At 34.6% G+C, this 27,144-nt stretch overlaps 1 protein-coding gene across 4 annotated transcripts in view; it reads left to right on the forward strand.

Annotated features, from left to right (window-relative positions):
* Cop1 (COP1 E3 ubiquitin ligase) overlaps positions 1–27,144 on the forward strand; it is a 118,581-nt gene that overhangs the window by 18,886 nt on the left and 72,551 nt on the right. For all 4 annotated transcript variants that reach the window (XM_028758829.1, XM_028758837.1, XM_028758845.1 and 1 more), the window contains 4 exons: positions 1,672–1,740; positions 16,469–16,528; positions 17,817–17,893; positions 26,656–26,713. In XM_028758829.1, the coding sequence (XP_028614662.1) occupies positions 1,672–1,740; positions 16,469–16,528; positions 17,817–17,893; positions 26,656–26,713 (264 nt within the window). The remainder of the gene's footprint in view (positions 1–1,671; positions 1,741–16,468; positions 16,529–17,816; positions 17,894–26,655; positions 26,714–27,144) is intronic.

Consider the following 27,144-nt stretch of genomic DNA (forward strand, 5'->3'; position numbering starts at 1 on the left):
ACACACACACACACACACACACACACACACACACACACACACACACACACAGAGAGAGATATTAAGATAAAGAAGCAAGTAGAATCAGTGTTCCCTTCCTACTTAGCTGAAAGTTCCTTCGCTGCCTCAGGAGAAAATAAGATTTCACTTCTTCCTCCTGTAGCACGAACTCATTTTTATTATTTAGGTCTTTATTAAATATAATCTAGTACCCTTTTTGTTTTTGTTATGTTTTGGTCTTTTTTAAAAATTATATAATTTTCTACATATATACATATGTATAATATACTTTAATCATTTTCTAGTCCAATATCCTCTTTACCTCTTCTCCCCCCCCCCCAACCAAACCTTACCTTTCTAATAAATCCCCTCTTGCTTTAATGTCTTTTTGTGTGTTTTGGGAGGGATTAACGGCATTTAAATAAGAGCACAGAGCTCAGGGCTCAGGAGTATTTACTTGAGCAAGGAAATTTATTGTGCCAGCAGTCTCCCATTAACCTGTATCTCTCTAAAGGAGTGGTGTGTGCTGATTGGCTCAGTCTTTTGGGAGGTCTTGTACGAGTAACTACTGCTGCTGCTGCTGTGAGTTTGTGGTGAAGCAGCTATGTCTTGTTCAGAAGGCAGTGTTTCACAGTGAGCCTTCTTTTGTAAAATAGTAATATCAGAAATTTTAGACCTGACCAAATGTCCGTTTTAAGAGTGTTTCAGATAATTCTGTTGCATAATAAGATAAATGAAGGTTTCGTTAATCTTTATTTTCCCTTTCAAACCTATAAGATGTTAGAATTGCATTTGTTTATAAATTGTCTCTCATTCTGTTTTTAAGTCTTGACTATATTTATTCTATTCATCTGCAATTCCTTAGTTGATTATATGGATTTTGGGATATCCACCAAATGTCATGGTCATACTGATCACATATTAATAAAACCTTCATTTCATCAATAAAATCTTCATTGGTACTTGTCATTTTTCCTTTATGTTTTTTATTTATTTTTGTGTGTGCATGTTTTCAAAGGTTTGGTTTTCATCAAACGATACAAAAATATTAATTTTCATATCTATGTGAGTAGATGCTGCATGACTTTTTCTGGGCAGTATATTTCTGTTTACCTCAAATAGAGGATAGCTTCATATAAACGGAACTACTATTTCACCAATTCCAAATAAGGATTACTTAAGAGAATTTTCAAGGGAAGCTCTTCTACTTCCAAGAGATTCCTCTTCTGACAGTGAGAGGCTCGAGAGTCTTCTCCCTTCCATCTGTGAATGTTAGGAGGACCAATCTTGTGAGAAAGGCATACATTTATTTCTTTCCAATTATTAATGCTTATCTCACCAAATAAATTTTTTTCAGGAAGATTATTTTCATGTTTAAAAACTATATTAGATCCATTGTGATTTTTGTCTTGATTTTGTTGACTTTGTGGAGAAGAGCCATTACCTATAAATGGGTGTGTTTGTTTGTTTGTTTTGTTTTGTTTTTTAAAAAAATGCAGAACACTAATTTCTTCTGTTATTCTTTACAGAAAGTAAGTTGATTTTTTTTTTTTTGAAATTGCAACTAGCAGATGGGAAAACATAAAGAAGTAGTACAGTAACATTTATACAGTTGTTAATGAAAATTTTGAACTTGTATTTGTTGAGGAAAATAAAAATTTTCTATTCTAGGAATCACATGCAGCTCAGCTACAGATTCTTATGGAATTCCTCAAGGTTGCAAGGAGAAATAAGAGAGAGGTATGTTATTTCATGTTTATGTTTAGTTTCCGTTATGTCTTGTATCTATTGTATGTAAGCATTTCAGGTTAAAACATGTTTAAGTATTTTAATTTAAAGCATTTAATTTGGTGTTGTTTTCTTAAGCTTTATTGTCTTAAAAACCTTTTAATTTCTTTTGTTCTTTTCTTGTAGTTTTTTTTTCTTTGTATTTTGTTTCGGATTTTAGGTAAGTCTCACTATGAAGCCCTGGCTTCCTGCAGCTACAGCTCAGGCTGGCCTTGGATCCTTAGAGATCTGCTTGTCTTAGTGTCCTGAGTGCTAGTGTATGCCACCATGCCCATCTCAATTTAATATTTGCAAGATAATTTTTTGGAGCTATACCATACAGTTTTCAGTGGATCTTACTTTAATGGCTAGTGGTGGAGTGCTTGCCTACCATATACAATATAAGGTCCTGTGAATCACAGTCTCAAGGACTGCCAGCTTAGCGTAATGATTCATCTCAAAGCAATAAAAATAGGAAATAGAGCCATCATGAATTTTCTCAAAACCAGGAAATTTAAATAAAATTTGAGGAGTTGCAGCTTTTCCTATGGCGGGGAAGTGCATGTGAAAAGAATAGTTTAAATCTATTTGTAATTTCTTAAGTCATGCAGGATACCTAAGAGATAATTTTGTCTTCACTAATATATAACCAGGGTGTTCTAATTTAATACACACATTTCTTCAACTCTTTCACACACATAGGTAATATGTGAAGATGAATTCTGTGCTCTCTTAGCAACATATAGAAAGTAACACTGAAATCTGAATTTTTCAAATCTCTTTTCGAAGCAGCCCAAAAGGTGCTTTTAGTTATTCAAATTTTATTTGTCTTTTAAATTAGACTATTTAAATATTAAAATATGTAATCTACTGTATACTATGTTCTAGACTGTTAAAAATAAAAATGAGTAATGTTTTTGTTGTGATAAAACTACATATTTCCAGTTTTTCTTCTGGTCATTTAACTTACTAACCCCCTTGTTAAGATTTGGAATATGCTAGTATGAATGATTAAATACTCTTTGCATGGTTTGTGACTTTACTTGCCTATCCTAACTTTTGTGGAATTTTATTTTGTATGTTTATTGACAGAAACACAATCTTTATTACATATTTAGATTTTGGTGGGAGAGCAGGTAATGGTCAGTTATTTATTTACTTAAATTATTCTATAGAGTCGTACTTTTTTAAAGTTAAAACAAATTTTATTTTATATGTATGAGTGTTTGCCTGCATATATGTAAATGTACTACAAGTGCACCTGGTACCAGAGGAGGTCAGAAGAGGGGAATAAATAGGTCTCACTGGAACTGAATTTACAAAGATGGTTGTGAGCCACCATGTGGGTGCTGGAAACTGAATCCAGGTCCTCTGCAGGAGGAACAAGAGTTCTTCCTGCCATCTCTCCAGCCCACATAGTACTTAAGCTATTGACTGAGTTCATGGAGTCACCTTAGGATCTAGTTAAAATGCAGTTGGTTTTGTTGTTTTTTGTTGTTTGTTTGTTTTTCTTTAAGGGAGTCTTTGGACCCCGAATGTATGCATTTCTAGCAATTCCCAGATGATGTAGAGGCCCTTTGTCCTTGGATAATATGGAATAACAAGACTGAAAATATATCATTCATGGATTTTCTTTTTTAAATGCAGTGTGTACACTGTGAGCCCTCTGCTTCCTGTGGAAAATTCTTTATAAAGTAGATAAAATTTCATATTTCTTACCTACCTTACTTGTTAAACAGAATGCATGAGATTTTATTGCAGTCATTTTACGTGTTTCTTTTTGACTTAGACTTACTTATAGTTTACTGTAAATGTTATTTGGTTCATTGTAAAGTCCTTGATAATAAATGAATAGATGCATCAATAAAATGAATAACCCACCTATATTAGGATATATGGGAGTTAAGTGAAATGGCTGGTAATTTTCTATATATGGAAATATGTGAAGTTTTTATTAGTTACTGAGTTTTTTTTTTCAGTGTCCTTTTAAGTACTAACAGTTAAAAGTTTTTATAGCGATAAAAAACAGAAAGGGATGATAATTCTACCTCACTTTTAGCTCCACCATGTTTTATTGATTCTGGCCAAAGACCTGAGTCTAGTGGGCTGAGACTAAAGACTTCATTTCCCATGAAATGTCTAGCTCAGTCAGCTTCCTCATTGCCTGAATCTGCCCTAACTCTCCAACCCCTCACAGGGCAGTGTACAAGTGGGTTGGCTTAGTTTGAAACATCCACTGGATTTGTGTTACAGTAAGGGATCTTAAGCTCAGGAGGTCTAAATCTGGCTAGTCTTTGTTGGGTAGAAAGACAGTTTTTGTTTTTATTGTATTGGTCAGAAAATGAGTCTGTCCTCTTCTTGGAGCAGTTCTATTTAATCTATGAATATTTGTGTACAAATAATTTTGAACAAAAACTGTCTTGAAGTATAAAGCTTGGAGTGATGAGTTGAAAGGAGAATTGTCTCCCGACAGTAACTCTTCCTTGAGTTTCAGATAGGTCTTTTTTCTGGTAGCCGATATTTTGTAGTAACCTTCCTGTGATACTTCATTGAGTCATATAGCACTGTGTACTGCTTTCTGTTTTTGACATTAAACTTCTTGGGGATTGTACTGGGGGTCTTTTAGCTTGACTTAAATTGAGTCTTAATAGCCTTTGGACTGATTTCCTCTTGTGCTATATATTTTGCATAGATAGTTTAGTTTAAAAAACTATATTTAAAGTATTTCTGGATATTGGAGCCTATAGTGAGCCATAAATAAATATTTGTTAGTGTGTTTTTTTGTGTGTCCTTGAGCTTGGTTATTTTAGTTTTAATTATTACAAGTAACCAAGGAGCTAATTTATTTAAGTCTAAAAAACTAATATATTTTAATTTACTTTGTCGGGTTGGGTTAGGAAGGGGTGTCATATGTAGGTCAGAAGGCAACTTTAGAAACTATGTTGGGTGCTACCATGTGTGTCCCAAAGGTAAGCTCAGGTCATCAGACTTGATGTCTGTACCTTTATCTCTTGAGCCATCACACAGGTCTGACACCTTATTTTTTTACATTAACGCTTTAGCCATTACTTTGTTTAAAAAAGCCACATCCCTGTAGGGAATTCCACGAAGATATGACTACTAAGAGGAGAGACTCTTTATTGACTAAGTTAAGAGTCTACCTATCAATAGCATTAACTATTTAGATGAATGTTTTAGTTTTTCTTCATAGTTAGAATGGTAGAAATTTGAGATCCAGGTAAAGGCAGTTGTATATACATTCAAATCTGTACCATTATTTGGATTATTGTTTAATATTTTACTTGATTTATCTTTGAAATAGACTTTCTGGCAAATTTTGGAACTTCTTTATTAGTTTATTTCAGTTGGAATTTGAATGAGTTGAATTTTAGCAATTTTATGTGAAATAAAACATGGAAGATTGTATCAGTTAAGGTTATACTTTAGAATTGCATGTACATAACTTTCTTAATTACACAGCAAAGCATTGCTGGGATTCCAGAAGCTACCTGCCTATACTCTTTCAGATTTCTTTTTTACTTGCCTGCTTGCTAACATCCTGATATTTATGCTTATAACTTCCCTCTCTTGAATATGATGCTGCTAAAGTATTTATAGCTCTCCAGTTTTGAGCTTTATATGAACGTGCTTGAACAGAATTTAATCAGCCCTGCTTTCTGTAGCTCAGTGTTAAGCCTGTATGGATATACATGACTAGTTGACTGTCTCAATTAGTTTCTGTGCTGTGATAAAGAACACGATGACTAAAGCAACTAGGGGAGGAGAAGGTTTATTCAGCTAGCAAGTGTCATGTTGCCTTCCAGCACTGAGGGAAGTCATGGCGGAAGTGAGGCAGAGGCTATGGAGGAGTGCTCTTAGTGGCTTACTCCTCATGGTTTTCTCAGATTGGTTTTTTGGTTTTTTGTTAATACAACTTAGGACCACTTGCCCAGGAGTAGCACCACCTGCTGTGATCTGGACCCTGCCATGTCAATCATTGATCAAGAAAATGCCCCTACAGGCCAATCTTGTGGGGCAGTTTTCTTAATTGAGAGTTTCTTTCCCCAAGTGACTCTAGTTTGTGTCAAGTTGACAAAAAACTAAGTAGGACATTAACTGATTCTGTTTCAGTGGTCATTGAATTGAGTAAATACTATTTTCATAAACATAATTGTTGGTGGACATTCAAGTTGTTTTTAATTGGGACTGTACATAAACTGTCAATATTGTCCATATGTGTATAGTGATTGAGATTATACATATACATATATATATATATATATATATATATATATATATATGTATATATATGCGCGAATGGAATCAGCAAGTCATAGGGTATGTATATCTTTACATTAAAAACAGAATACTGTAATGTTTTACTGAGCAGTACTCCTTGAATTGCATAGTCCTTCTGCAGACCTGTATGGGTGTTTGTTTTGCATTTACTCTTTCCAGAAGTTGTCAGTGACATGCCGAGTTTTAGAGTTGGAATTTGGGCATTTCCTTGATGGGTAACAGATTGAGCTTTTTGGAATTATGTTCACTGGCCCTGTGGGTGATCTTGTATGTGTGTCTGAAGTACCGATTACATAAGGCCTTTTGTAGCTTTTCTGTTTTTTTGTGGCTTAAGTTGTTTTGATATAAATTCTTTGTCATATTGATATCTTACACAAAGATCATGTTCCTTGCTATGTGGAATACTATTTTCTGTTGTCTTATTTGTGCTGTTTGATAGATAGAAGTTTCTAACTTAAAATTATTCAAATTATTTTTCTTACAGTATCTTTTGTGCTAGGTAAAGAATCTTTAACTGTGGTCACGAAAATTTTTCCTGTACTGTCTGTCATTTGAAGCTTTGCTTTATCTTTCACATTTGGGATTCTGCTTTAGAGATTTTTTTATATGATGTGGTATTTAGAGATCTTTTTACATGGATCCCCAGCCATCCAAATATTCTTTATTAAAGCCCATCCTTTCCCCCATTCTGGAGCTTTTCACCTTCATTCATTATGCATCCATGTATACATGTACATGCCCCTGGGCTCTCTCTTCTGATCCCATGCTCCTTTTGTCTGTCCTTTGGGAAGTACCATATTATATACTAGAACCTAAAGTGACTGCTTTTCTTCAAGAAACTTTTGTCTATTATTGGCTCTGCATTTTCTTCCATGTTTGAATCAGCTAATACATTTCCATGTTAAGTCTGCTGAGATTATTATTATTGGGATTGCCTTGACTTCAATAGACAATTGGGAATATATCTTTATAGCATTATGCCTTTGAACCCATGAACATGGTATTTCTTCATACTTTTATATCTTACAAACTATTTTTAAAATTTTTGATAACTTTCAGAAGCTATCAGTCTTCCATATGCTGTTTAGATTTTATGATTTCAATGCTAATGTAGATGGTATCTATGTCTTTAATTTTATTTTCTTATTGTTGCTGATACATAGAAATTCATCTTATTTACATATTTTTAATCACCAGCAACCTTGTTAGACTTTCATTAATTCTAATTTGTAGATTCTTTTTTATTTTATGTGTACACATCATAATCTGCAATAACAATTCAATGTCTTTCTCTATGATCCTTATATCTTTTATTTATTTTTCTTGTCTTACTCTGCTGGCTAGGACATCCGGTACAGTGATGAATAGAAGTGGTGATAGCTGGGCATCCTAGTCTTGATGCTGATCTCAAAGTGAAATTCGACGGGTCACCATTAGGTATGGAGTTTTCTGTAGGGTTTTGTTGTTGTTGTTGTTGTTTTTTAGGGTTTTTGTTTTGTTTTTAATCATTCAAGGAAGTACATTTTTATCCCTTGAGTAAGTAGATTTTCTTTTCTTCAGTTATGAGTGGGATTGAATATTCTTTAGGAGTTTTGTATATCTGAGGTAGTCATAGAATTTATCCTTTTCATTTTGTTAATATGGATAAATAACTTAGATTTAACATCAGAAAGTCAGTAGGTATAGTGACCAGCCATCAAGATTGTCCCAGGGTTGTCTTTTCTAGAAAGTTGTTTATTCTAGGAGATCCCACCAGGGTAGTTTATCTCTTTACTTGAAATCATACCTTCTTGTAAAGCATACCAAGTAATTCTGTGTATTCTCATGTGTGGTTTTGATTGTTAGGGCTTTGTTTAAATTTTTTTTTTTCTTTTTCATATTTGAGACAGAGTTTCTCTGTGTAGCCCTGGGTGTCCTGGAACTGACTTTCTAGACCAGCTGGCCAGAAACTCGCTTTGCCTTCCAAGTGCTAGGAATAAAGGTGTGGGCCACCATGCCTAGCTTGTTAAAATATTTATATGTCTATGTTCATGGGTGAGAGTGAAGTTGTGTTTTTCTTACACAGATCTTGTGCAGTGCTATAAAGATTGTTAACTTTGACAAATGACTTGGAAAATGTACACTCTTCTGGCGTTTTGTTTGTGGGTCAGAATTCATGCATCTGTCATGCATGCCTTTTTTGAATATTTAGAAATCTAGCTAGAGAAACCATATACTGTGGTTTGTTTTCAGAAGATTTTAGATTATTGATACAATTAAATAGTTACATGCTGGTTCAGACTTTTGGTGGATGCTTATCTTATACTTTTTTGAGAAATTGTCTACCATAAGCTTTTGGTGGGAGTTTGTTTTAATTTGTTTTTTTGTCAAAACTTAGTGACCACTTTTTTCTGATACTACTTATAATGTTTTTTTTTTAATTTTTTATTCTTGACTAGTTCTTTACAGGGATATATACCAGTTTTATAAATTTTATCCTAAGAATTAACTTTGGATTTTTTATCCTGTGTTGTGTTTTCTGTTTAGTTTTCTGTTCTTTCTTATTATTCCCTTGCTCCTTGACTTTTTGCTTGTTTCTTATGTATTGCTCTAGATGTACTTTTTATGTAGACTTTGTCGTGCAGGGGCTTATGGTCGTACTTCCTTCTTTTTGTTTTAGCTACATCAAATGGTTTTGAACTGTACTTTATATAAAACTGTTTTAAATAGCAGATTACTTAGATAAAAACGTTATTTGAATATGAAGATTTTTATTTTTTACTGTAGTCATTTGTTGGTTTAATGTACCATAACAAAACATTGTGACTTTAATGGTTTAATTTTAATTCTTTTTTAAGAGAGGGCCTTTATAGCCTTTGGCTAGCCTTAAGCTGACTACATAGCTCAGGCTGGCCTTGTTCTCAATCTTTCTGTCCTAGTCTTTCTGTTATTGGGATCCCAGGTTTATACTCTATACATTATTTGCACAAAAATGATAGATTTTATTGTGACATCTTCAATGTACAGGTAATGTGCTGTGATTGTTTCTGCTTTTGATAACTCCTTTCTTAGTTTCCCTTTTACTTCTGCTTGGTGGAGATTCTTTTTGGTGCTGAAAATTAAACTGAGGTTTATGCGTGCTAGGCAGGAGCTCTACCACTGAGCTTCCAGGGTTCTTCATAACACTCTGTACACCTTTAATTAAAGGCACACCTTTAATTTGTGCAGAACCTTTTTAATTTGGTTCAATTCCATTTATTGATTCTTGCTACTGTAGTACTGCTCAGACAGTGTTTGTTGGTGCTGTTTCTTTAAGTTGTTTTCCTTATGTTTTCTCCTTACAGTTAGATATTTGGTCCATTTTGAATTGATTTTGTTTTTCCTTTTTTTTTTTTAAATCCTGAGTAAGTGGTAGGGATCTATTTCATTCTTTCACATGCAGATATCCAGTTTTCACAGCATCATTTGCTAGAGAGTCTGTTTTTCCTAATATGTGTTTTGGTGCCATTATTGAATTCTGTGTTACATGAATCATTTTTTTTTTTTCGCCTGGTCTTATGTGGTAAACATTTTGTTTTCTTCATTGTAGCACTATTGTATAACTTGAAATTATATATTATATTTTTAGCTTGCTCTTTTAGGTCAGGATTGCATTAGCTATTTGGAATTTTAGGGGTTTTGTTTTTTATTTCTGTGCAAGTATCATTGGAATTTTGTTAGAGATTACGTTGAATCTGAATTTTGTTTAGTGACACTACCATCTTTACAATACTAATTTTGCTGATCCTTGATCATGAGAGATGTTTATACCTTATAGTGTCTCATTTAATTTCTTTCTTCAGTGTTTCATAGCTTTTATTTTTTTTATTTTTTATTTTTTATTTTTTATTTTTTTATTTTTTAGTTTTTCGAGACAGGGTTTCTCTGTGTAGTTCTGGCTGTCCTGGAACTCCGCTCTGTAGACCAGCTGGCCTCGAACTCAGAGACATCCGCCTGCCTGTGCCTCCCAAGTGCTGGGATTAAAGGCGTGCGCCACCACTGCCCGGCCATAGCTTTTCATTATAGTTTTTTTTTTTTTTTGCCTTCTTTGCTAGGTACATTCAATGAAACTAATTTCTTTACATAAATATTTGCCATCTGGCAGATAATAAATTCTGAAATAACAGGTATAATACAGTGTAAACTTGTGAAATGTGTGTTTTTTACTTCTTACTGAGTCTTTGTGATCCTGGTGCTATATTGATTCCTGAAGCATTGTATTTGAGGTGATTTTATCCAACTGTATTTATATAGCTGCAGTGTGCTCTTGTGTGCATGCAAGTGCACATTTGTGCCTCTGGCTAGAAGTCAGATGACAACCGCATGTATCACTGAGCTAGAACTTGTCAAATAGGCTAAGCAGGTTAAGCTAGGCTGCCTCAGTGCTGGGATTATAATCATGGGCCACCACACCTAGTATGCATTTTAAAAATACACTTTGTATGCCAGGCAGTGGTGGCGCATGCCTTTAATCCCAGCACTTGGGAGGCAGAGGCAGGCGGATTTCTGAGTTCAAGGCCAGCCTGGTCTACAGAGTAAGTTCCAGGACAGCCAGGGCTACACAGAGAAACCCTGTCTCGTCTCGAAAAACCAAAAAAAAAAAAAAAAATACACTTTGTCTCTTTTGGGTTTAGACCTAAGGTAGATCTACTGTAAACAATACCAGGCATGTAGGCTTGTTACTTTATTGTTGTTTTGTGTTCATCCTATTTTGAATTTTTTGTTTATCATATTATAGTTGTTTGTGTTGGAGGGATTATCATGGGTGTCAAGTTCAGAGGACAACTTCCAGAAGTGTTTCTCTCCTTCCACTGTGGGTCCAGAGATAGAGCTGAACTCTTTTGTTAAGTGCTTTTCCCAACTGAATCGTCTCAGTGACCTGTTAATATATTTTTCTCCATATGATTTTTTGACCAGGCTTTCAAAATTCTTCTTTTGATTTACCTGTACCATGGGGGTGGGGGGAGGCAGAGAATTAAGTTGTTTTTAAGTTGTAGATTTTATATAGTTCAGTCTGGCCTTCAACAAGCCAAGGATGACCTTAAACTCCTGATTCTCTTGCTTCTATCTCCTAAGTATTGGGATTATTGGCTTGTACTTAGCCATTTGAATTTGTTTCTTTCTTAGTACATCTCTTTGTGTAGCTCCCCGCCCCACCAGTGTTTGCACTAAATTTATAGTGACTTGTCTTTTTGAATATGCATGTACACACCAGTATGTGGGTTCATGTGTCTGTGTTTGTATATACTAGGAGTCAGGTGATGGTGTCAGCTGTCTTCTGCATTTGCTCTCTATGTTATATATTGAGGTAGGGTTTCTGACATGGAACTGAGGTCACAAAATCAGTCTACCTAGCCTGCGTGTTTAGAAGCTCTCCCTGGGTCTACGTCCTACATGCTTGGATTATAGGCAACCTGCCTTGCTGGCCCTTCATTTAAGTAGGTTCTAGGAATCTGAACACAGGGCAGTCAATCATTGAAATGCCTCTCTGGCCCCTAACAGTTTGTATCTTATTGTAGTGTGTGTATTGGTATTGCTATTCATTTACATTTGCTGTCTTATTTCCTATTTGTCCATTTAATTCTTTATTTATTCTCTTTTTTGTTTGTTTGTTTGTTTCTTTGTGTTCTTTTAAACAACTCCTCTGGGAATGCTGAATGATGTCTTAATATCAAGCCTGCCATTAGATCCTAAATATGTCTCTTATTATTTTATGGAACAGTAAGGGTTTCTTTATACTTTGGTTAAATGTTTTATTCTTGGTAGTTTCTCTTTTAGAATTAGTAGTATACATTGAGCTGTGCTATTTTCTTTTGATTACCAGCTTTTTCTGAGTCCAATATATTATTCTTTTGTTTATTTTAGATGACTTATATATATTTTTATTCTAAGTGATATTGCTATAAGGTTAGATTCACATAATGAGCTTAATATTCACATATATTCACATTATCAAATCAGTAGTAAAAGTTCAAGGAAGTGAGTACAAAAGATTCTTAACCTGTTATAAAAACTGTCAGTAATAGAGAAGTCTTCAATTTTAAACTCTTTGTTTTTATAATGATTCTGAGACTTTTTAAAAAAATTTTTTTTTACACTGTTCGGAGAGTACTTCCTACCGATGTCTTAGGAATATGTTCAGAAGTATCATTATCATTTAATCAATTAATTTTAGTAGCTTCAAATTACACAGTTGTATTAAGTCAAATTTGAATGAATTTTATCACTCAAGTTTGACTGGCTTTTAGTTACATGATAGCAGTTCACCTTGATGGACTTGTTTCTAAAACAGTTTTGGACTTCTGTTTTATGTTATGATTCTTCCTTTGGGGGTTATACTTAATAGGCTAAGTTTAGCACAGTTCTTTCAAATATTTGTGTTTTGTCTTCTGTTTTCTAGTACTAAAATATTTTCTATTGATATCTTGAAATCGAAATACTTGAATCTAATACGAAATTTCTAAGCAGTTTCTTTTCATCTTAATTTCATCGCTAATATCCAAAATAACTTTTAACATCTTTTTTATAGTCATTAGGATAGCACTTGTACCTTGGTTAATTGTTTTCTTTAAAATAGATTCATATGATATTGTACATGCATGAGTGTTTGACTGCATTGATGTCTGTATATCACATATGTGACTAGTACCTATAGAGGCTAGAGAGGGCATCAGATCCCCTTGAACGGGAGTTAAACAGTTGGTTTTGAGCGGCTAGGAATCAAATCCATGTTCTGAAGAATAGCAAGTACTTTACCTGCCGAGCCATCTTTCTATCGCCTTAAAATCTTGGTCTTTTTTTTTTCCTCTTCATATTTTTTATTTATTTATTTTTTAAATCAAATCATAATTTTTACTTATTCACACAGGAGTTATAAACACAAAAAGGCAGGACATGGGGAAGGGGATGATACTGGAGAGTGGGTGTTCAGGGGGAATACAGTTATCTTTCAGAACAGGTTATCGGCTGGGTGGAGGTTTAGGGGACAGGTCACTATGACTCTGCCTATGATTTACTTGTCCTTATCTAAGTTGGTAATATCTGCCAAGGCTACCTATTTTCAAGGTCTATGACTACTCAGGCTGTTAAATTTCCACAAAAGCTGCCTGTCTACAATAGCTTGTAGCCATCTGTTTCAATGTTTTTCCACAGAGACCCAAGACTTGGTATTAGTATACATGTATGACAGGCCTATTGCTGATTTTAGGCCTATGGCTGATTTTAGGCCTTCCGTGTATAAGCAGGGCTGCCTGCCCCTGACATCTCCTCCCTTTTCTAAGTATAGAAGGGCTGTAGCGATTCTAATCTTGCGAAGGCGGGGATAGAGGCCTGACCTCCAGTAATTGAAGGGGACCTTGTAATGGCTCCAGTCCCAAATCTTGGTCTTTAAAGTATAAATTATTTGATATTGGCCATTTTTTTTTGTAATTCATCTTAAATATATAGCAGCTTCAGGCTGGTGAGATGATTCAGCAATTAAGAGGAGTTGAGAGGGTGTGCGTGCATGTGTCTGTGTGTCTGTCTGTGTCTGTATCAGTCTCTGTATATTAAAAATAGGTATATTGGGACACTATAAAGATGAGACAGAATTGACTGTTATTGCGATTCAGGTGACATCAGAATACCCTCTGATAGTTCCAAGTACTAATATTTTATAAAAATTATTGATTTGATCCTGGTTATATTAATTACCAAATGTGATGTAGATTATCTATGTTGATATAGGTTTCTATGTTGAGACAGGTTTTATTTGAACTGTTTTTAGCATTCATATTAAAGAGCCTTTAGAATAAAACACTTTAAATAAAGATATTTAGGAGTGATGCATTTCAGAATAATAAAAATATTTAAGAGGTGACCATTAGAATTACTTTGTTCATTTAGAAGTCAAAACCACTGGAATTTTAAATGTCTGTGAAACAAGATTTCTTTATGAATGAGGAATAATGGGATATTGTAGCTGGCTAAAAAGGTTGAGAATCATTAAGTTCATGACTCTTACCTGAGCTGTACTAGATAAAGTACTTTGTGTGTCTGAGTGGAGGACAAATAACAGTGGGATGATTGGAGAGGAAGTTGTGAGTTTGTGTGTACTCTGAGTCTGGGGCATTAAAAAATTGCACAGTGGACCAGCCTTTATTTGAAAGACTACCAAGCTGTCAGTTAGTGTCTTCAAGTAAGACACCTACAAGTGTTTTAGTTAAGATAGAAATGCTTTGTTAAACTTTTTAAGATTGAGCAAAGGTGTCTTAAAGTAGATTCAATATTGAGTTAAAAACATGTGGTAATGCTAATCACTTTTTTGTAACCATTTATTTCTCTGATAAATATATCTTCTCCCTTGATTTGGTTGCTACATTTTTTTTCTCCTTCCAGTTAAAAAGTGTCTTATGTTAGCTTTCTCTAATGTCCACTCCTTGATTCATTGTTTCTGATTAAATTGGGTGATTATATTCATCACCATGGATTCCTTTTATTGTATCCTTTCCTCATAGCCTTAGCATTTGTCTTGATTTATTGTCTTTGCCTATTGTAAAATTCTGTGAGTCATTTTAGGTTCCATCTTTAACTTAAGATCTGATTTCACTTAGACCCTGTGTTTGAACAAACATTACCCCATTGTACTGTTCTCCATGCTTAGCAAAGTGCTAAGGTAATAATTATTTAGATTTAATAAGTTCATCATTTAGATAGTCTTCACTGTGCTTATTTTGCTGTAGTAGACAATACCAATGTTGACAAACTTTTTAAAATGCTCTCTTGTATCCAGCATTACAGAAGTAAACCATAAGGTTCTGTTTCTTGAGATAGTGTTACAGTGGTTGATAGGTTGCTGCTTTGGCTCTCATTCCAGTTTTTCTGCACACCAGTTGAAAGGTCTTGAACAAATACCTAGCCTTTCTGTGCCTCACTTTCTTAATAGACACAGTATTTGCTTCAAATCTGGCAATCAGCATTACACAATTATTTATTACTCTTTCACATTTTAAAATTGTTCAATATATATTTGGGTTAAAGTAAAACAGCTAGTTATGCTTGCTCGGGGTAGTAGAGTTTCTGGAAAGCAGCTTAGTGTATAATGAAAATTTTATAGCTATTTCTGTTGAATTGTTTCTATTTTAATCTGTAAATGATATTTTCAAATGTTATTTAATAACTCTATTAGTCGTTATTATAATCTGTCTAGTTTCCCAATAATCGAAGCAGAATCCTGTGGATTTTTAAATCAGCTTTAGCACAATTACTGGGCGAATTACCCCTAATCTACTTTTCTGTATACTAGGCTGGTTAATTCCCAGCTGAGTTCCCCAAATACATGCTGTTTGAATTTCGTCCAGGTTATTTCTGCTCCACCAGTCTGTCTTGGAGGGTGGGGAGGCATTTCTCTCAGCCAAGTGCTCCTGGTCCATTAAGTCTAATGGAGTTCTGTCTACTTTCTCTTTACTTCTCTCTCCTTCCTCTTTCTTACCTCCTGGCCCCTACTGGGACTCTTTAAGCCTGGTCGCTGAAAACCTGCCTATCTGCATTCACCCTAGTAATTGGCTTTAGCCACTTTTATTTAAATAATAGTTTTAAATTGGGGAACAAGATTTATACAACAGAGGCTGGTGTACATGAGAATCTACAGCCAGACTTTGGCATTCAGAATTTAGCATTTCTATATACAGGACCAGACCAATCCCCAACTTTACTCATCTCTTAATAAAATCTAAAATAACCTTAAATTCAAGGAAAATGATAATAATTGAGACATTTGTATGTCCTAGGCTTATGATAGTTGTTAACATCTTAAGTCTCTGGTAAGAAAGAAATGTTTCAATATATAATTGAATATTACTCTATAATTGAAATGCTTACATTTTATTGACTTGAAAATGGCTGTGACGCAATGGGAACATTACGAAAAGCAAAATACTTAAATGTTTTTAAAAATCATGGTGTGTAACTATTACAGGTGTGTAATTCAGTGTTGCTCTGGAGTTGATTTTAACCACGGTCAGACTAATGAAGAGGGGTAGAAAGTGTGCCTCTTTTTTTTAAGTCAGCTAAATGAGATGTGAAAACTTTTTGGATATCTTTTATTTTTAAGTCACTTTATTAGCATTGTTCATTATTTATATTTTAATATAAAATCAGTCTGCTGTAATAAACAACATAATGTTCCCATAAAAAGTATTATCTATAATTGAATGTCAACATTTGAATTTACTTCTTTGATTTTCTTCTCTTTCAGTCCCCTTTTTTGCCCTTAGTGGTCAGTTTAGTAGGCCTTTTTTTTTTCTTTTTTCTTTTTTAAACCAAATGTAAGATTAATTTTTTTCATGATGTTGACAATGTGGTTTAGATTAGAATTTTTTCTTTTCTCCCTTTCTTTAATCTACAGCAATTGGAACAGATCCAGAAGGAACTAAGTGTTTTGGAAGAGGATATTAAAAGAGTGGAAGTAAGAAATCAAGAAATTCTCACATTTCTCATAGTTTTACTTTATTTTTAATTAATAGTTCAACTGTGTGGGGAAACAAAGTCTGAATACTTTTTTGAAGATAAACTAATCTAAATTTATATTGACATTTATTGCAGTAACTCTTTGATTAAGTGGAACAAAGTTTGACGTAATTTTCTTTTTGAAGTTCAATTAATTTAAATTACTACTAATTCATTATTTCCTTAAAATGATTCATCATTCCATCTTCTATTAAATTTATTTTTACATTTCTACTGCATGTATTAATGTATACTAGTGTTAATTAAAAATTATATAAATTCATTGGCACTGTTGTTGGAACACTGTTGTTGTTTTATTCATAATAAAATACAGATTACTTACAGAAATTCATTGGGAGATTCATAGGCTATTGTGAGCTGAGGTCACTACATCTGGCTAAATTTAAATTTACTATACTCTTTTAATTATTCACACATGTGATTTTCTTTTGCTGACATATAAGTCATTTCAAAGGATAATGGACGGTATAGTATTTAATGGGAATTCAGTATCCCTTATAATATTACTAATTTATTATATTTATATTTCCTGTTTAGCTATTTTTGAACTGAGGCAGAAATAATTTTATCTGATTATGTGTCTATAGTTGCATTTTCAAATTTGCTATTTTTGCACTAATGAGAACATTATACATAAAAACGCCAGTCATGAGATTCAGAGACATAATTTATATGATGATCTTTGATTAGCTCTTTTAGATTAATGAACAAAAATTAGAATTTATTTCATTGTTAAAGTCAGTATTTTATTCAAGAATATTTCTTTTTTTTATTACTTGTAGATTATCTTAGAGAGTGACAGACATATTCCCTGTTTTGTCATTTAATTTGGAGATTTGACTGTTGTAATCCAGTCACCATCTCATCTTATTGATCCTAATGTCCACTAATAGATCATCACTTGCATGAATAGTCGGTTCACTGTGTAAAAAATCCACTGTGTGTCCTCTTTGATATACGTCGTTTTGGCTTTTTCTTCATTTGGTGCTTTCTTTAGTTAGAACAGTATTTCTTAGGAATAACACTAGGCAAGGCTTCCTTTTTCATTTCAGATTAACTTTATTTTTGTACTCTATGGAAAGGAATCTTTGAGAAGTTTGTGTTTGAAGACAAAAAGACTGATTAAAAAGCTGTGGCTAGAACAGAATATAATGCCATATGCCTGTTTGATTTATACATCTTCTGTTTGGAGTATATACAGTAACTCAAATAATTAACAATTTCAGGAAATGAGTGGCTTGTACTCTCCCGTCAGTGAAGATAGCACAGTGCCTCAATTTGAAGCTCCTTCTCCATCACACAGGTACAGAGCTTTACATCAGTAATTGTTTGGGATTTCGTATTAAGTATTCATGATACTGTAGTTTTCAGGAACCTTGTTTTTTATTTTAAAAAAATTTATTGGATATTTTATTTACATTTCAGATGTAATAACCTTTCCCCATCTTCCCCCCACCAAAGAACCCCCTATCACATCCCCCCTTCTCCTGCTCCTATGAGGATATGCCCCCACCACCCTTCCACTCTCACCTCCCCACCCATGATTTCCCCCGTACTGGGGCATCCAGCCTTCACTGGACCAAGGACTTCCTCACCCACCTATGCCTGACAATGTCATCCTCCCTTATGTATACAGCTTTGTGCTCCCAGGCTGGTGTTTTAGACCCAGAGCAACAGTTGGTTGGTACTCTTGAACTCCCCATGGGGCCACAAACCCCTTCAGCTCCTTCAGTCTTCTCTCTCACTCTTCAGGAGCCTTGTTAATGAAGACTGTTACACCACTGAGAAATAGGGTGCAGAGAGCCAGTCTTTTTATTTTCTTGATCTTTGGATTAAGTTAGTGGGTAGATGCTGCAGTGTTTTAAATTTACACATGGATTAAAAGTTTGGTTAATTTTTTTTTTTTGGTTAATTTTTTTGATGTCTTTTAAATTCATGGTAAATCTTAAATCAAAATGTGGAAACATAAAATGGTAATATTAAGAAAACTAAGATAAAAAGGTTGGTCCTGGCACATGTCTTTAAAGTCTCAACACTCAGGAGGCAGATGTAGGAAAATCTCTGTAAGTTTGAGACCAGTCTGTCTACATAGCAAGTTCCAGGCTAGATAGGGAAACAAAGACCCTGTTTTGAAATGATAATGAATGAAATAAAAATTTAAATCTTTTTTATTCCAACTCACTGTAATTTTGGTGGCTGGTTACTTTCCCTGTCTTTAAAAATGACAACGTTAGGAAAACATTTTAGTTTAAGTCTTCCTAGTATTCTTTTCTTTGATCTTCTCTTTTCTTCTCTTTTTTTTCTTTTTTTTTTTTTTAAAATGATTCTTTATCTGTCCTTGGCTGGCCTTGAACTTAGAATCTTTATGCTACAGCTCAACTTGCTTCCCAAGTGGTAGAGTACTAGTATTACAAGGTGTACCTCTCTAGCTGGTATAGCCTTTTTTTTGTTGATGTGTAGAGGAGGCTAAGGACTTAAATTGCCCAGATTAGTTTCAGACTCACAGTCCTTTCATCTCAGCATCCAAAGTAGCTGAGATTTTGTACATAGACTACCGTGCCTGTCCTTGTATTCTTCCCAGCTTGGGAGATGGAAGCTTGAGGATTAGGAGTTCAGAATCACCCTTGGTTACACAGCTACTTCAAGGCCAACCTAAGTCACATGAGACCTTATTTCCAAAATTAATTAAACTTCATCCTATTACAGCAGGCATTGCGTTATATATAGAATAATTGTATATCCCTTACCTCAACTATCTACCTAGATTTTAGAAATAGCTTCATTTGACTATTTATAGAATACAAGATACCATTAGCTGTAAAATTTATTTTATGAAATAATTGCTATTGAAATTTTGGACTTTGGCATTTTATGCTTAAGGTGTTCACATAAGAGCAACAGCCAGCTTAGCTAGTAATTCACCTGTTTCTTAATTTTTTAAAAACACTCCTAAAGACGAGATCTGTTATCTTTAAGCCTGTCATTCAGTTTCTGATGTTTGGTGTCCTTGACAACAGGGCTGGTTTCTTGTTCTCTGGGTTTTTTTTTTTTATTTTACTTTATTTTTTATGTTTTTTTATTTTATATTTTTGTGACTGAATACAGGGAAATAGTTCAGTATCACAAACATTTCAATAATAAACTGGTAGTGCATTCCCAATTTCATGTCACTCAGTTTAACAGAAAGCATTGTTTAACTATTATAATATTAGTCTATTAGATTTTATGAATCTTGAAAATTATGTTTGTTTGTTAAATGCCTCTCATTAGAGATGAGGCAGTTTTTTGTGTGTGCTGAATCTTGATGATAAAGCTTGTGCCTTTATGGAGAGATCCCAGTTGTCTAACAGCCAGAGGATCCGCATAACATAAATCTGGAGCCTTCAGAAGAACAGATTAGCAGGCTAGATGTTTATAAGAGTATCCTGTTTTAGGTAGTTGAGCTTTTCTAAAGAGATAACTAGTGGACTGAAGCTGTAACATGCTGGAAAGCCATTGGGTATGATTTGAATTTTTAAAATGTTTTCAATTTCCATGTAGAAGAGAGAGAAGAAGACACATGTCATTCCTGACTTCATACCTTTGGAAGCAGGGAAAAAAGTTAGAAAATTTACGAGAGAAGTTTAAGAGCTTGGGTTATGATTTTGTTGGTCACAAGGGTGAAAGTAGTTATTAGCATAAACTAGGTACAGAGACAGGCAGGAAGATCAATGGAATAGAATTGAAGACCCAGAAATGAACCCACACTCCTATGGTCACTTGATCTTTGACAAAGGAGCTAAAACTGTCCAGTGGAAAAAGGACAGCATTTTCAACAAATGGTGCTGGTTCAACTGGAGGACAACATGTAGAAGAATGAAAATTGATCCATTCTTATCCCCTTGTACAAAGCTCAAGTCTAAATGGATAAAGGACCTCCACATAAAACCAGATACACTGAAACTAATAGAAGAGAAGGTGGGGAAGACCCTCGAATACTTGGGCACAGGGGAAATGTTTCTGAACAGAACTCCAATGGCATATGCTCTAAGATCAAGAATTGACAAATGGGACTTCATAAAATTGCAAAGTTTCTGTAAGGCAAAGGACACTGTCAATAGGACAAAACGACAACCAACAAATTGGGAAAAGATCTTTACCAATCCTTCATCTGATAGAGGGCTAATATCCAATATATACAAAGAACTCAAGAAATTAGACTCCAGGCAACCAAATTACCCTATTAAAAAATGGGGTATAGAGCTTAACAAAGAATTTTCAATGGAAGAAACTCGAATGGCTGAGAAGCACCTAAAGAAATGTTCAGCATCCTTAGTCGTCAGGGAAATGCAAATCAAAACAACCCTGAGATTCCATCTCACACCAGTCAGAATGGCTAAGATTAAGAACTCAGGTGATAGTAGATGCTGGCGAGGGTGTGGAGAAAGAGGAACACTCCTCCATTGTTGATGGGACTGCAAGCTAGTACAACCACTCTGGAAATCAGTCTGGTGGTTCCTCAGAAAATTGGACATAGCATTACCTGAGGATCCAGCTATACCACTCCTAGGCATATACCCAGAAGATGCTCGAACATATAACAAGGACATATGCTCAACTATGTTCATAGCAGCCTTGTTTATAATAGCCAGGAGCTGGAAAGAACCCAGATGTCCTTCAACTGAGGAATGGATTCAAAAAATGTGGTATATTTACACAATGGAGTATTATTACTCAGCTATTAAAAACAATGAATTCGAGAGGTTCCTAGGTAAATGGATGGACCTAGAAATTATCATCCTGAGTGAGGTAAGCCAATCACAAAAGAACACACATGGTATTCACTCACTGATTATTGGATATTAGCCCAGAACCTTGAAATGCCCAAGATGCAACTCACAGGCCACATGAAGCCCATAAAGAAGGAAGACCAAGTGGGGGTGATTCGGTCCTTCTTAGAAGGAGCAACAAAATACTCAAGGGAGCAAACATGGAGACAAAGTGAGGGACAGAAACTGAAGGAGGGGCCATCTGAAGACCACTCCACCTGAGTATCTATCCCATATGCAGTCACCAAAGGTAGAGGCTGGAAGTCAGGAAGTGCATGCTGATAAGAGCCTGATATGGATATCTCCTCAGAAGTCTTCAAGAGTCTGACACCCTTGCAACTTCTCCTGCTAAAAGAAAAAAAAACATTTCATTGTGGAAGCTTTAGTGTGTCCCACAGTATACATCATTGTCCACACATCTTTACTTGCAAATGTTCATTGCAATGAGTCATTGATTTGGTTTGTAACCCCTGGCTTATGCCACACTTTGAATTCTGCATCCTTGCTAGCACTCCTCTTGGAGATCCCTCAGCTTTCACGCACTCCAGTAGTTCTTAGATGGGTAGATGATGGCATGGGCCAAAGTCCTGGATCTGGTCTCGGTAATAGCTGAGTTGGTCAGCCTGCCAGCTTCCTGCACCAGCACCCACACCACCAGTGTTATTGCAGCTGGCCAGAGGCAGGGCCAGCTCTGCTGCTCTCATGCCCTCAGGTCCAGCTCACCAGTGCTTTCCCACTCTGGTCTGCTCTACTGTGCTACCTTGATGAGGTACAGGAACCACTCTCAAGTGCTACAGCTGTCAAAGGGCAAGGCCAGCTTTCCTCTTGTGATGGAGGTGGGAGGTTGGGGACAGGTGGAGGGTAGGGCAGCATCTCTCTTGCACTCTTGTGAGAGCTACAGTCTTACTTAGTCAGAGAAAGAAACAGAGGCAGACTGAGCCTGGTTTGTGCTTTTTCACACGTCAAAGCCCACTCGCAGTGACACACTTTGTTTAATAAGGCTATGCCTCCTAATAATATGTATTATTTCTTCTAATCCTATCAAAGACTTTTACTATCTGGTGACTTAGTATTCAACTATATGATCCTATTTGAGCCATTTTTACTCAAACCAACACAGGATCAAAAATGTCATGAAGAAATCCTGTCTCTACCCAGCCTTTAAAATGAGAGTGATGCTGGGGGCCAGGGACAATTAAGAGAAGATCCCCCAAAGTTTAAAATATGATCCAGAATACGCTGTTACCCCCTATTAACAAAGTAGAACAATATAGGTACATTCCCAAAAATACTACAGAGAAAACTCAGCATCTGCCTATGATTTTTTTTTTGCACTAACATAAGCAGATGTTGAAGTTGCCTGTACTGTATGTGATTGCTACAGCCATAGTGAGAACTATAAAGTGTCTATAAGAAAGGAATAACACTCGCTTTTTTAGGCATATTAATGTCATACTCTCATACAAAGGGAAAGAACATATCAGGGACATTTTGTCTTTTCTCAAGTTTCCTATACTTAATCTGTAAATTCCTGTGACAATCTACTAGGCACTTAAAGACCAGAAAGTAAACTCTTCCTTCCATTTTATGCCATGCATTATATAAAATTTGGTTTGCCACCTGTACTAAAAATGTCAGTTAGCAGTGCTAAAGTACTGTTTTATTCTAAAAGTAAAATGTCATAGGAAGATGAATGCTCATTTCTCACTGCCACTAACCCACTCGACTTCTCTGTGTTTACTGACTTTAGAGGTGGCCAAAATGTACTAGGAGTGTAAAGGAAACTGGATTTTTCAAATAAAACCCCAGTATAATAGGAAAGATACATTTTATAAATGACAAATACACTTTACTATCACAAAATCAAATATATTCAAGTAATTTAGCTTCTAGGTACTTTTACCAAGGTTTCAATAAAAGTTATGTGACTTTCAAAATTAGTATCATAACAGGATACTTAAATCTATCCACATGTACAAATATAAATGTACATGTATAAATTTTTTTCAAAGTTAAGCACAGTGGGCCTAAATGAGATACTAAAAATCAGAAAGCACCATCTTTTCTGAATTCTACCTAGCGACATGTAAATTGTCAGCATGACATCAGGAGATACACTATCCTATTTGGAACTAACACTGTTTAAAAAATTTTTTAAGTTTTGGTATTTTAATATATTAAATCTTTTGTTGCTCAGCCATAATTTTCTGTAAGTATAAAATTTTTTGATGCTTAGCCTAAAAGAGTTTTTAAAAACATAATTTTGTAAATGTGGTAAAATTTTAAACATTTTTATGATAATAATTAGGTAGACTAAGATCTTAACAATGTAGTACATTCCTTAAACATCCAATTAAGAATGTATTTTAGTTAATACCTTGACAATACCAGAATGTACTGGTATGTGTTGAACTATTGAAGTTTCAAATTATTTTATAGTTTATTGTGTCCTTTAAGTGTTTTAAAGCTCAAGTTTCTAGGCTCTAGGGCGCTACAAAAGTCTCTTCAGAAGAAACAAACTGGTGGTTGTGAACTGAAAATGGAATTACGTATCTATATTATCATCAGAGCAGATCATGATCGCTTCTTGCCATTTCGTATTAGAGTCATAGAAGTGAAGGTTTTGATTCTGGTAAATTAGGAATGGAAGTGTCTAGGAAAACAAAACCACACACAGTAAAACTGGTTCATGAAAGAAAATTTCTCTTGCTGTTTCCATCTCTGTTTCTTCAGGTTTGTCTCTTACTCAAGCACCATCATTTTCTTTATTCTCATCATCACCCTAGTGCTGAGTCTTTGCTTATTGTTTGAGAATGCTTTTTCTAATGACTTATAATTGATTTTTATAACCTTAAAAGTTTATAGCAAGTATATCATCTAACAAGATTATCTTTCGTGAATCAAAAATAAATAGTAATCTCCAGCTCTTTGGAAGGGTGCTGTAGATATAAAGTAGCCAAGAACACCACCATTTGTGAGGAACTGAAACACTGACTAGTTCTGTATTGGAGGCTGGTGGTCAGCCATATGTGTTTGAATGTATCCTTTACTTTTCTTGTTTCTTTTGATGTATCCCCTTCTGTTTGTTTCTTTGAATGTATTCTTTTCTGTTTTTGGAATTCTACCAAGCAAAATGGTTTACTTTAAAAGGAAGTAAAGTGATACACTAATACCTGTTCAATCTGTCAGAAAAATTTCAGCTTGTGGCTTATTGTATCTATCAGACTTGAGTTTCTCCTGAAGGAAACTACTCTAAAAACCTTTTTCAGCTTCAGGATTATTGTAGAGATCATTTAAAAGAGAGTATAAATACTAGGTTCCCTGCTCAGCATATGTATTCTAGAACTAAGCACTTCCTCATCCTGTGCAAGTTAGAACAGGAAGGTGCTAAATAATTTTTTATAATATTTTAAATATAATTTGTGTTAAAATCAGATCTGCCCTATCAGGGCAGAAGACTTTATCCTCAGAAGTTGGAACTATCAATGTTAGAGCCATATATTTGGCAGTGTTTAACTTACCCAGGTTATTTTATTTAATCCATTTTATAGATTACAAAAGAAAATTTTCCAGCATCCCAGTTAGTGCACAACCGATATCCTAATCCGGGTATCCTTGCTTTGAAGACTGTAAAGAGAGTTGTGCAAATCCCCTCAAGAGCTGAGCTGAAACCATTTAGAAGTAGAAACTTTGTATTCAAAATGACCAGGCAGTGGTTCTTCCAAAGACACATCATTTTGGCAATTTTTTTTTGTAGCGATTTTAGAATTGTGGTAGAGATTTCATATTTCGTCTCTGTGCAACTCATTTTACACGTAGGGTAATAATATTAAGTCGACTGCTGAGCTGTGGTATCCCATTTGAAGCCAAGAGTGTAATGCGTGACACATAGGATGTAGATTTTAGTTGTTGCTGCTGCTGCAGTTGACATTAAAGTCACATTATTTTAGGTACTTTGTTTGCTACTTGTATTACATTTTAATGTCCAAAAGAAAATAAATGAACAAGAAAATAGTTGCTGTATCTTTTGAGGTATGTGCAAGTTACAGTCATGAGAATTTTGTTGTTAATAAATGAAATTTCCTATTTGAAATTTTAGCTACTTATTATTGTAAAAATTTATATGAGAAATGGTCTTGTCTGTGCCTCTTGAAACAGGTTATGTTGAAAGCTGTATGATTTCTAGTTACTGTATAACTGATTTTATTTGTGTTTGTTTCCCCCACATATACTTTGATGCATGGGATTTAAGTCAGTTTCTCACATGTTCTGCGTTGTTTTTATTTATATTTTTATCTGATTTCTCATTCTTATCAGCAGAAACATTAGGAATCACTGTCTTACTTTCCTCAGTTCAGTTCTACATAATTTTTCTTTTAGTTACCACTCTGAAAATTTCTTTCTCCTGTGCCATTTTGATGCCCTTACTAATTTTTTAACTCTTACAGGTATTGGTACCTATGTAAAATACTTGATAACTCTGTATCATTTTAGGTGGCTATTTTTTCATTTTTGTCCCTAAAATTCATCCATGAAATGGGCAGACTAATAAAGGATTTCTCTCATACTTCATTTATGAAAAATAAAGTACTTAGGAATATGGCACATTGTCTAGACTTTTTTTTTTTTTAATAAGTGATGATGTCAGAATGTAGGTACCTCTTGTTTGTGGAGGGATGTGGGATTGTGCTTATGTGTGTTATATGTGCACAGCACCAGATACTTTGCACACTGACTCATCTCCTTAGCCACACACCTATGTAATTTTACTAATACTGTACAAATGGTAGGAATAGTTTCATTAGTAAAGGAAACATTTTAATGCAGACTTTCACTTATTTCTCAGCTGTTAGTATTGTATGAAGAAACTGAAAATATCATGTGACCCCCCCTCCGCTCCCTATATAAGGCTACTGAGTGCCATAGAGTCTGTTAACTATAGCCCATCGAGTGCATGCTGTTTACCCCAATATTGTAAATCCTCTTTTCCTTAAAGGTTGAAATCTTACTAACCTATTTGGAAACGAAAATAAATCGATGTGCTCACTGACTTCATGATTCTTCCCATTTGATAGCCTTTCTCGATGTGTATGTTTGAGGAGCTGCAAGGAGTAAATGTTTATGGTCCTTTGATGTTTGAGTAAATGATTGGTATTAGATGTTTACTTATAAGTATGTTTGGTTTATAAGTGATACATTTTAGATCAACTGTTACTAAAGTAATTTAAGTACTGAAATTGTATTCTTCATTTTGCAGTAGCATTATTGATTCTACAGAATACAGTCAACCTCCAGGTTTCAGCGGGACTTCTCAGGTAAGGGATACACTTAACAGTATGTATTAGCTGTGAGTATAATCATCTACATTATAAAATAATAGGCTAGTTTACTAAAATATTCTTTGATAATGACATAACCCTCTTTAGTAGGACTTGTTTCTTATACATGACAGAATTACTATTTGCTTTTCAATGGCAGGAATTTGTTAAAAGTGTTTTTACCTTGGTGACTGATATCAGACTTTAAGAGTGAGAAAATATTGTCAGGCATTGTTTGTCTCAGAGATACGAAAGTTATAATTATTGATTAATTACACATCATTATGTTAAAGCATTAATCATTTCTTATAGTTTCATGGACTAGAGACTTAAGTAAAATAAACACTAGCCTCACTTCTTCCAGTTAATTATATGATTCTCTTTTACTCTTTCCAGCTTTGACTGGAGGATTGATGATACTTACCTTA

Source organism: Grammomys surdaster, unplaced genomic scaffold, assembly GCF_004785775.1.
Source record: "Grammomys surdaster isolate TR1022 unplaced genomic scaffold, NIH_TR_1.0 130, whole genome shotgun sequence".
NCBI lineage: Eukaryota > Metazoa > Chordata > Mammalia > Rodentia > Muridae > Grammomys > Grammomys surdaster.